The sequence below is a fragment of the Triticum dicoccoides genome, chromosome 5B, assembly GCF_002162155.2.
Source record: "Triticum dicoccoides isolate Atlit2015 ecotype Zavitan chromosome 5B, WEW_v2.0, whole genome shotgun sequence".
NCBI lineage: Eukaryota > Viridiplantae > Streptophyta > Magnoliopsida > Poales > Poaceae > Triticum > Triticum dicoccoides.
The window spans coordinates 530,679,333-530,691,884 of NC_041389.1; the positions used below are offsets into that span (position 1 = coordinate 530,679,333).

A 12,552-nucleotide genomic window follows, 5' to 3' on the forward strand; every position below is an offset into this window, starting at 1 on the left:
AGCATATAGTTTTATACAGACTTGCGGTGAAGCCTGTATTTACAAGAAAGTGAGTGGGAGCACTACAGCATTTCTGATAAGTATATGTGAATGACATATTGTTGATCGGAAATAATGTAGAATTATTCTGCAAAGCATAAAGGAGTGTTTGAAAGGAGTTTTTCAAATAAAGACCTCGGAGAAGCTGCTTACATATTGAGCATCAAGATCTATAAGTGATAGATCAAGATGCTTGATAAGTTTTTTCAATGAGTACATACCTTGACAAGATTTTGAAGTAGTTCAAAATGGAACAGTCAAAGAAAGAGTTCTTGTCTGTGTTACAAGGTGTGAAATTGAGTAGGACTCAAAGCCCGACCACGACAGAAGATAGAAAGAGAATGAAAGTCATTCCCTATGCCCCAGCCATAGGTTCTATAAAGTATGCCATGCTGTATACCAGATCTATTGTATACCCTAACTGATTTTAGCAAAGGAGTACAATAGTGATCTAGGAGTAGATCACTGGACAGCGGTCAAAATTATCCTTAGGGGAATAAGGATATGTTACGCGATTATGGAGGTGACAAAAAGGTTTGTCGTAAAGGGTTACGTCGATGCAAATTTTGACACTAATCTAGATGACTCTAAGTCTCGGTCTAGATAAATATTGAAAGTGGGAGCAATTAGCTAGAGTAGCTCTGTGCAGAGCATTTGTAGACATAGAAATTTGCAAAATACTTACGGATCTGAATGTGACAGACCCGTTGACTAAAATTATCTCACAAGCAAAACATGATCACACCTTAGTACTCTTTGGGTGTTAATCACATAGCGATGTGAACTAGATTATTGACTCTAGTAAACCCTTTGGGTGTTGGTCACATGACGATGTGAACTATGGGTGCTAATCACATGGTGATGTGAATTATTCACATGGCGATGTGAACTAGATTATTGACTCTAGTGAAAGTGGGAGACTGAAGGAAATATGCCCTAGAGGCAATAATAAACTTATTATTTATTTCCTTATTTTATGATAAATGTTTATTATTCATGCTAGAATTGTATTAACCGGAAACATAATACATGTGTGAATACAAAGACAAACATAGTGTCACTAGTATGCCTCTACTTGACTAGCTCGTGAATCAAAGATGGTTAAGTTTCCTAGCCATAGACATGAGTTGTCATTTAATTAACGGGATCACATCATTAGGAGAATGATGTGATTGACTTGACCCATTCCGTTAGCTTAGCACTTGATCGTTTAGTATGTTGCTATTGCTTTCTTCATGACTTATACATGTTCCTCTAACTATGAGATTATGCAACTCCGGTTTACCGGAGGAACACTTTGGGTGCTACCAAACGTCACAACGTAACTGGGTGATTATAAAGGAGTACTACAGGTGTCTCCAAAGGTACATGTTGGGTTGGCGTATTTCGAGATTAGGTTTTGTCACTCCGATTGTCGGAGAGGTATCTCTGGGCCCTCTCGGTAATGCACATCACTATAAGCCTTGCAAGCAATGTAGCTAATGAGTTAGTTACGGAATGATGCATTATGGAATGAGTAAAGAGACTTGCCGGTAATGAGATTGAACTAGGTATTGGATACCGACGATCGAATCTCGGGCAAGTAACATACGGATGACAAAGGGAACAACGTATGTTGTTATGCGGTTTGACCGATAAAGATCTTCGTAGAATATGTAGGAGCCAATATGGGCATCCAGGTTCCGCTATTGGTTATTGACCGAGAATAGTTCTAGGTCATGTCTACATAGTTCTCGAACCCGTAGGGTCCGCACGCTTAACATTACGATGATAGTTTTATTATGAGTTTATGAGTTTTGATGTACCGAAGGAGTTCGGAGTCCCGGATGAGATCGGGGACATGACGAGGAGTCTCGAAATGGTCGAGACGTGAAGATCGATATATTGGACGACTATATTCGGAGTTTGAAAAGGTTCCGAGTGATTCGGGTATTTTTCGGAGTACCGGAGAGTTACGGGAATTCGTATTGGGCCTCATTGGGCCATACGGGAAAGGAGAGAAAGGGCCAAAAGGGTGGCCGCACCCCTCCCCTTGGACTAGTCCGAATTGGACTAGGGAGGGGGGCGCCCCCTTCCTTCCTTCTCCTTCTCTCTTCCCTTTCCTTCTCTCCTACTCCTACTACATGGAAGGGTTCCTAGTTCTACTAGGAAAAGGGGACTCCCCTAGGGCGCGCCATAGAGAGGGCCGGCCCTCCCCCTCCTCCACTCCTTTATATACGGGGGCAGGGGCACCCCATAGACACACAAGTTGATCTTCGTGATTGTTCCTTAGCCGTGTGTGGTGCCCCCCTCCACTATATGCCACCTTGGTCATATCATTGCGGTGCTTAGGCGAAGCCCTGCGTCGGTAGAACATCATCATCGTCACCACGCCGTCGTGCTGACGGAACTCATCCCCGACACCCTACTGGATCAGAGTGCGGGGATCGTCATCGAGCTGAACGTGTGTAGAACTCGGAGGTGCCGTACGTTCGGTGCTTGGATCGGTCGGATTGTGAAGACGTACAACTACATCAACCGCGTTGTCATAACGCTTCCGCTTACGGTCTACGAGGGTACGTGGACAACACTCTCCCCTCTCGTTGCTATGCATCACCATGATCTTGCGTGTGCGTAGGAAATTTTTGAAATTACTACGTTCCCCAACAGGCGCCCCTCCCTCCCTTTCCATGGCAAGCCTCCCTCTCCCTCCCTTCTTCCTATGGCGCCTCATTCCTCTGTATTGTGGTGTCTGTCCCTTTCTCTTCGTGAACCCTAGAATACAAGCAGGTTAATCTGGGTTCCCTTTCTCGCTGTTTCAGGTTCATAGGAGTTCAGTTTTGCAAGTTGCAGCAATCAATTAAGAAGAAGGTAACACCAATGCTATGTGATATGACATTTTGTAATGATTTTGTTATATCTAGATGGAACTGAAATGCTACCATGTGCTCAATTTTCATGTTGTGAAAGTCATGCTATCTTGTAAAAATAGTATAGAACATATATTTAGGTACCAGATGTTTGTTTGATTCATGGCGTCCATGAAATGTTGTAGTGTTTGATTCATGGTGTCCATGAAATGTTGTAGTCTTCTGTTACATTCTGCTCATATGAAAAATCTGCAGCAATTTGGTACAAGCACCACCCTAAATCACATAGTCTGAGGTGTCCCTTCTTATTTTATTGTCTCTCTATATCTTTCCCAAGCTTTTTTGTCACGCAATTCCCTGTTTCTCGGTCATTAAGCTTGTACAGCGAGTATGTATGTCAGTTTTGTTTCTTACAACTTTTTAAAGAAAATCAGAAGGTTTAACTACAGCTTTATATAGCTTAAGTTGGGGTCTAATGCATCCCATCTTTTTTTGGTCTCTAGCGTTTTGTTAAACATCCACATTCCCCTCAACCAATTCATACACGCATTTGTTTTCTGTGAATGCATTGATACTTATGCAAAAGTGGCAATCCCACCGATTTTTTTAGTAATTACTAATTAGTGTCAACCAGATTGCTTGAGGTGGTCAAGTTTCTCAATTTTCTTTGGGTTCATAGTTAGTTGAGCTATGGTCCATTGTCATATGCCAATCTTTTGTAGGAAGATCACAAGTGTTGCACGAGCAAGGAATTATGTATGTCATTATGCACTAGAGGCGAGGTGATGGAATTATGGATCACCGGTGTAGGAAGATCGGCAAGCTGCTAGAGGTGAGGTGTACGTGGTCACGACCTAGTGGCTTTTGCTCATTTTCTTCACCCTACTATCTTTTGCCCATCTGCCCTCGGTCCCAATCATTTTCTCTCTTTGCTTATTCTTAGATGAACAGTTGGCTTCTTACAAATCACTTTGTAGTGTCCTACTTAAGTGTCTACCTTTTAAATTTCAGGCTTAAAACTAGCTATGCTTTTTGGTAACTATTTTGGTTGTTCACTCTTTTTCCTTTTTCAATATATAATCAGGAGTGTCCTACTTAAGTGGCTCAAGAAAGGCCCGGTTATTACTGAATCCTCATTCTCATCCTTCTTCAGTCTCACCCCCTTTATTTTCTTAAGTATATACTTTGTTTGTCATTCTGTAAGCTTGCTGTTTTATTTTTATCATTTATCCATTTTCTTGTCATTATTCTTTGATCTTCCTTATTATTCTCCTCTGGTCATCTATAAAGGATGGCGAAGTCTTCACTTAATTTTCCTTGCCACTCGTCATTTCTCGGTATTCATTTGCCTTTCTTAGTCTTCTGTGCTTGTTGTCTTCAGCCCCATATTGAGGCGGTGAGGGGAATATGAATCGTATTCAGTAATTCATCGATCAACTAGTTTCTCGATTCTTTTGTTCATTTTTCAGCCTTGTCATTCACTCATTGGTTCATCATTTTTTCCTTCAATATTCATTTCTTTTATTTTCTTCACCAGTCTTTTTTCAGTTATTAGTGTTCATGTTTTGTTAGTTATCATTCATAATTTTTTCTTGCATCATTCGATATTTGTTTACCAGTCTCGAGAAATTAGTTGTATGTCAGTATTCACTATTGTTCATTATTCAGTCTCCTATTGTATTTTAGAATTGTTGTTTGTAGTTCAGTTGTCAATTATTACAGTCATGTAGTACCATTTAGTTTATCATTAAGTCTTGTTTCAATGTTCTTCCCGGTATGTTTCTTAGTCCACCATTTTCATTTAGTGTGCCATTTTTGGTGGTTGTCGTTGCATTAATAGATAGTCAGAAAGCTTTAATTTTCCAGTTAGTTTAAATGTAGGTTTCATTTTCTTCAGTTTGGTCAGTAGTTTTAGTGTTATGTGTCTTTGTTCATTAGTTTTGTTTGTAGTTTCAGTCATTGAGCGCCCTTCGTCATTTGTAAGTCTTCAGCATATGCGATTTTCAGTATTTTTGTGGCTTGTCATTGTTCTTTTTGCAGATTCTGAAGCATTTACTATTTTATCAGCATTTATTAGTTCTTAAGTTATTCAGTTTTTCATTCTCCCTTTCTGACTTATGTTTTCATTTTCTCAGTCTTGTTGCTCATTCTCATTTCCTTTGTCCATTCTCTATTTCACTCTATTTTCTTATGTCTTCAGTTCATGTTCTATCGGCCCTTAGTCTTTACTAATTCTGTCATTGGTCTAGTTATTTTCTCGAGTCAGTTTTTCTTTGAGCATTTTGTCTTTCTTAAGTCCTCGGTCTCACTTTCGTTCTCTTTGTTTGACTTTCTCTTTTTCAATCTGTTAGTCATATTTCTCATTCTCATTCACAGCTTTTACAACCGCGACAGTTCATTAGTATTTTTCATTAGTTTTCCCGTCAGTTTCTTCGTTTAGTCTTAAGTGTGTTTCCACTGTCTTCTTTCTGGTCGTCTGTCTCTCTCAGTTCTTTATTTAGTCTTCTTCAATTTTGCACTATGTTTCATCATTTCTTTAGTCTCTTAGGTCAGGAAAGAAAATACTTATAAATCTTGTCTTCAACAACTATTTGTCTACTTCTATTTCTTTGTTACTTCCTCCCTTGTGTATCTTTGTTTTACTCTTCAGCCATGTTCTTTTGCCTGCTCACCGCAGCAGTTTTTTTTCCAATGATGGTTATGAATATTGTGGCAAAAAGGATCAGCGGCATGCTCCTTTTTCCTTTTGCTTTCCTGACCTGTAGTGAATCACAAAGGGAATTGCATGTGCATTGAACATCGCTGGAATTTGAAGTCTACTTGTGGCAGTGGTGTATAAGTATCCACTTTATCATCATTTTCAATTATCTATTTTCAGTTTTTTCAGTGATAGGTGTCATTTTCTTCAGTTCCACAATATCCTTCAGAGTTCAGAGTTTAGTGTTCGATGAATCTTTGGTGTTTTCTCTGGTCTTTATGAGGCAGTAATGGGTTTGCAAGCGGCCTGTTAGGGATAGGCTGAGTGCAAATAATCGCTTAAAGGTCCAAAAGGGAGAGTTAGAATTCAACATGAAAGTGGAATGAAAACATATGTTTTTAAGCCTGAGAATGGACTGAAATTACAACAAGTACATGTGTCAAAAACTGATTGGACAGAAAAAACAACCTGAACCAAATAAAAAAACATACTATGATAAATAAACACCCCCACCAGATTTACAACAACAACAAAGCCTTTAGTCCCACACAAACTGGGGTAGGCTAGAGGTGAAACCCATAAGATCTCGCAACCAACTCATGGCTCTGCCACATGGATAGCAAGCTTCCACACACCCCTGTCCATAGCTAGTTCTTTGGTGATACTCCAATCCTTCAGCTCTCTCTTAACGGACTCCTCCCATGTCAAATTCAGTCTACCCCGACCTCTCTTGACATTCTCCGCACGCTTTAGCCGTCCTCTATGCACTGAATATGGTTTGGGCATATTCAGTGCTTTTGGAGGCCTGCACTGACTATGTCCAAACCATCAACAACTGTGTTGGACAAGCTTCTCTTCGATTGGTGCTACCCTAACTCTATCTCGTATATCATCATTCCGGACTCGATCCTGCCTCATGTGACCAAACATCCATCTCAACATATGCATCTCTTCCACACCTAATTGTTGAACATGTCGCCTTTTAGTCGGCCAACACTCAGCACCATAGAACATCACTGGTCGAACCACCATCCTGTAGAACTTGCCTTTTAGATTTTTGTGGCACTCTGATGTCACAGAGAATGCCAGAAGCTTGGCGCTACTTCATCCATCCGGCGTTGATTTGATGGTTCACATCTTCATCAATACCCCCATCCTCCTGCAGCATTGACCCCAAATATCGAAAGGTGTCCTTTTGAGGCACCACCTGCCCATCAAGGCTAACCTCCTCCTCACACCTAGTAGTACTGAAACCGCACATCATATATTTTGTTTTAGTTCTACTAAGCCTAAACCCTTTCGATTCTAAGGTTTGTCTCCATAAATCTAACCTCCTATTTACCCCCGTTCAACTCTCGTCAGCTACCACCACATCATCCGCAAAGAGCATACACCATGAGATATCTCCTTGTATATCCCTTGTGACCTCATCCATCACCAAGGCAAAAAGATAAGGGCTCAAAGCTGACCCTTGATGCAGTCCTATCTTAATCGGGAAGTCATCAGTGTCCACATCACTTGTTCGAACACTTGTCACAACATTACCATACATGTCCTTGATGAGGGTAATGTACTTTGCTGGGACTTTGTGTTTCTCCAAGGCCCACCACATGAGATTCCGTTGTATCTTATCATAGGCCTTCTCCACGTCAATGAACACCATATGTGTCGGGGATATACCCCGCGGTGTAAACCGGCCAGAAGTTTAACCCGACCGGACTGGACGACTCACTGGTAACCCGCCCGGAGCTTGGCGGTTCACGAGGATACCCGCCCGGTCTTGGCGGTTCATTCGTAACCCGGCGGGCGGGTCAGATGGATGACGAGGCCCATGGCCCAGAAGGCCGGTTCACGTTTAATGGTGGGCCGGTTTATGAGGAAAGCATAAGGACTATTCTCCTACAAAGGAAGCAAGACTAGGACTCCACTTGTAATAGAGTAATCCTAATCCAACTAAGACTAGTCATGTAAACCGCCCCTTCAACATATATAAGGAGGGGCGGGGCTCCCCAAACACTAGTAGAAAAAGGGTCAAACGTGCAGCACATTAGTGCCGGTTTGTATTAGAGCTGGCACTAATGTATACATTAGTGCCGGTTCCAACGGCTAGCCGGGCCGCTCTCATTAGTACCGGTTCGTGGCTAACCTTTAGCTCCGGTTCGTGCCACGAACCGGTACTAATGAGAGTGGTGGCAGGATGTTGTCAGTCTGGGCCCCCTCCAGCACCTTTAGTACTGGTTCTTGGCACGAACCGGTACTAAAGGTCGTCCTACATAAACCCTTCGTCCACCCGAGCTCGCTCTGTTCTTCCCCTTTCCCCTCTCCTCTCTGTTCTTCCCCTTTCCCCTCGAGCTCCTCACAAACTTTTCCCAAAATTTGTCAAGATTTGAAGGCCCCCATCCATTCAAATGATCACAAAGGTTAGCAACTTTGTCCTTTCAACTCTCATTGCTAGATTAGCTCTTCCCATGCTTTGTATAGTTACTAATTTGTGAGTTTAGTAATTTGGGAGGAAATATATATATGTGCTAGTATTTGATTTATATGCAATTTGAGGTCAAAAATAACACTTAGTTTGCATATGTAGGTGTGGTTTACTTAGTGCCTTCTAAATCTCCGTCGTAACCACCGTCGATCGCCCGCACCGTCCCGTCACCGGCACCACCTTGTGGTGAGCCTCTTGTTCATGAAATTTTATATAAAAATTTGATGTTTGTGTGATTTGGATATATAGTTAATCATGTAATATTATCTTACCCGTACGTTGTTTGTTATACATAGTGCCATGGTTTTGATATCCGTCCCCGTCGGCCCTCGTCCTTGTTATGATTCGGATGTGGTATATTCTCTTTTAAAACTATTTGTTGCATTTCGTGTTTATGACAAATTATGCCCATCAAGTTGACATAGATATTTTTATCTAGGAGGTATGTGAACCGGAAATTCCAACCGACCCTATTGTCGAGAGGTTAAATTTAGTTGAAAGAGAAAACGAGTACTTGAAAGAAAAATTGAAAAGAATTGAGGGGGAGAAGATGGAATTGGAGTTGCATGTTGCCGATGTCATCGATGATCACAAGATCAAGATGGAGAAAATGCGCTTGAAGAATAGAAAGATTAGAAAATATGCCATCGATAGTGAGGCTTGGTATCATTATGCTGTTGGATCAATTGTTACCTTAGTTGCGATCTTGATCGCATTTGTTGTTGCATTTAAATGCTTTAGCTAGAGAGTTATTTGTTTGTTGCATTTAAGTGTTGTATGAACTTTATGTATGAACTTGTATTAATTTGGTCTATTCGGTGTTGTGTAATGAAGATGAGCCGGCAATGGATGTACGATGACCGATGCTCTCCCCAGTTCGTTGAGGGCGTGCATAGTTTTCTGCTTGCGGCTGAGGCAAACAAGCGGGCGGATGGTTTTATGCCTTGTCCATGTGCTGGCTGTAAGAATGGTCACAATTACTCTACGTCAAGAACCATTCACGTCCACCTGTTTGAGTCCGGTTTCATGCCCCACTATAATGTTTGGACCAAGCACGGAGAAAGAGGGGTTATGATGGAAGACAATGAAGAAGAAGAGGACGACGGCATCTATCCTGGCCATGGGTTCCCTGAATACGATGATACAACAATGGGGGAAGAAGCTGAGCCGGTAATGGGGGAAGAAGCTGAGCTGGCAATGCGGGAAGAAGCTAAAGAAGAGGCATCAGATGAGCCCGTTGATGATCTAGGTCGGGCCATTGCCGATGCAAAGAGAAACTGCGCAAGTGATTTGGAGAAGAAGAAGTTGCAGCGCATGTTAGAGGATCACAAAAAATTGTTGTACCCGAATTGCGTAGGTGACAAGAAAAAGTTGGGCACCACACTGGAATTGCTGCAATGGAAGGCAGAGAATGGTGTATCTGACAAGGGATTTGGAAAGTTGCTGGTAATGATAAAGGATATGCTTCCAAAGGACAACGAATTGCCCGAGAGTACGTACGAAGCAAAGAAGGCTGTCTGCCCTCTAGGGTTAGAGGTGCAGAAGATACATGCATGCCCTAATGATTGCATCCTCTACCGCGGTGAGTACGAGGATTTGAATGCTTGCCCGGTATGTGGTGCATTGCGCTATAAGATCAGCCGCGATGAGCCTGGTGATGTCGAGGGCGAGCACCCCAGGAAGAAGATGCCTGCCAAGGTGATGTGGTATTCTCCTATAATACCACGGTTGAAACGTTTGTTCCAAAACAAAGAGCATGCCAAGGCGATGCGATGGCACAGAGAAGACCGTAAGAAAGACGGAAAGTTGAGAGTACCCGCTGACGGGTCGCAGTGGAGAAAAATCGAAAGAAAGTACGGGAAGGATTTTGCAGATGACGCAAGGAGCGTATGGTTTGGTCTAAGCGCAGATGGCATTAATCCTTTTGGGGAGCAGAGCAGCAACCATAGCACCTGGCCTGTGACTCTATGTTTGTATAACCTTCCTCCTTGGTTGTGCATGAAGCGGAAGTTCATTATGATGCCAGTGCTCATCCAAGGCCCTAAGCAACCCGGCAACGACATTGATGTGTACCTAAGGCCATTAGTTGAAGAACTCTTACAACTGTGGAATGGAACAGGTGTACGTGCGTGGGATGAGCACATGGGGGAAGAATTTGACCTCAAGGCGTTGCTGTTCGTGACCATCAATGATTGGCCTGCTCTCAGTAACCTTTCAGGACAGACAAACAAGGGATACCGCGGATGCACGCACTGTTTGGATGATACCGACAGTATATATTTGAATAGTTGTAATAAGAATGTGTACCTGGGACATCGTCGATTTCTTTCGAGCAGGCATCCCGTAAGAAAGAAAGGCAAGCATTTCAAAGGTGAGGCGGATCACCGGACGAAGCCTCGCCACCGTACTGGTGCTGATGTACATGATATGGTCAAGGATTTGAAGGTGATATTTGGAAAGGGTCCTGGCGGACAACCTGTTCCGAAGGACGCGGACGGACGCGCACCCATGTGGAAGAAGAAATCTATATTTTGGGACCTGCCATATTGGAAAGACCTAGAGGTCCGCTCCGCAATCGACGTGATGCACGTGACGAAGAATCTTTGCGTGACCCTGCTTGGCTTCTTGGGCGTGTATGGGAAGACAAAAGATACACCTGAGGCACGGGAAGACCAGCAACGTATGCACGGAGAAGACGGCATACATCAGGGTCATGCAAGCTACGCTCTTACCAAAGAAGAGAAGGAAATCTTCTTTGAATGCCTGCTCAGTATTAAGGTACCATCTGGCTTCTCGTCGAATATAAAGGGAATAATAAACATGGCAGAGAAAAAGTTCCAGAACCTAAAGTCTCATGACTGCCACGTGATTATAACGCAACTGCTTCCGGTTGCATTGAGGGGGCTTCTACCGGAAAAAGTTCGATTAGCCATTGTGAAGCTATGTGCATTTCTCAATGCAATCTCTCAGAAGGTAATCGATCCAGAAATCATACCAAGGTTACAGAATGATTTGGTGCAATATCTTGTCAGTTTCGAGTTGGTGTTCCCACCATCCTTCTTCAACATCATGACGCACGTCCTAGTTCACCTATGCGAAGAGATTAACGTTTTGGGTCCTGTATTTCTACACAATATGTTCCCCTTTGAGAGGTTCATGGGAGTCTTAAAGAAATATGTTCATAACCGTGCTAGGCCAGAAGGAAGCATCTCCAAGGGCCATCAAAATGAGCAGGTCATTGAGTTTTGTATTGACTTTATTCCTGACCTTAAGCCGATTGGTGTTCCTGAATCGCGGCATAAGGGCAGACTGGATGGAAAAGGCACGCTAGGAGGGGAACAAATAATATGTATGGACGGACATTCTCTCACTGAAGCACACTACACAGTTCTACAGAATTCCACCTTGGTGGCTCCGTATATGGATGAACACAAGAATTTGCTACGCTCCAAACACCCGGAGCGGTCTGATGACTGGATTACACGTGAACAAACCAGGAGTTTCGCCAACTGGTTGCAGACACGTACCATGCATGACACCTCTATTGAAGATGACCTGTACTTGCTGTCCCAGTTACCATCTTCGAATATAATGACTTTCAAAGGGTACGAGATAAATGGTAATACATTTTACACGATCGCCCAAGATAAGAAGAGCACCAACCAAAACAGTGGTGTCCGCTTTGATGCAGAAACCAAGACGGGAAAGGAAACATATTATGGTTATATACAGGACATATGGGAATTTGACTATCGACGTGGTTTAAAGGTCCCTTTGTTTCGGTGCAAATGGGTCAATATGACACGAGGCGGGGTAACGGAAGACCCGCAGTACGGAATGACAACAGTGGATCTCAACAATCTTGCGTATGCAGACGAACCATTTGTCCTAGCCAATGATGTGGCACGGGTTTTCTATGTGAAGGACATGTCTACCAAGCCAAGAAAAAGAAAAGATAAGGAAGCAAATGCATCGTACGATGAGCCAAAGCGGCACATAGTTCTTTCTGGGAAGAGAAACATCGTGGGAGTGGATGACAAGACAGACAAGTCAAAAGATTATGAAAAGTTTGATGAAATTGCTCCATTCACAGTGAATATTGACCCGAGCATCCCGTTAAATGATGAAGATTTTCCATGGTTACGGCGCAAAGGGACACACGCGAAGAAAAAGTTTCACACCCAAAGATCTGGGATGTGATCGGCTTCACTATCATCACTTTCTTCTGTGTTTCACACCCAGGAGGGAATGTCTGTAATAGTTAGGGTAGTTATGTGTTTTGGCATTTGAAACGCGAAGAAATTTTATGTGCAAACAAATTCTTTTCATGCATTTACTGATTTTTTTCCAGCTAAATGACCCTGAAATTGAAAAGCAATTCAAATGAACTCAGAAAAGGTTGAAAGTTGGCATGATATCATAATTTCATACAAATAGCATGTGCAAGAAAGTAGAGAGGGTTACGGCAAAAACTGGATGCA

General features: G+C 42.6%; 1 protein-coding gene across 1 annotated transcript; it reads left to right on the forward strand.

Moving 5' to 3' along the window:
- Positions 1 to 8,905: 8,905 nt before the first annotated feature.
- LOC119313093 lies at positions 8,906 to 12,241 on the forward strand (the record flags this gene model as incomplete). Its single annotated transcript, XM_037588905.1, has 3 exons — positions 8,906 to 10,637; positions 10,764 to 10,990; positions 11,243 to 12,241. Coding segments are annotated over exons 1-3 (2,958 nt in total), but the record flags the coding sequence as incomplete, so codon positions are not given.
- Positions 12,242 to 12,552: the final 311 nt, after the last annotated feature.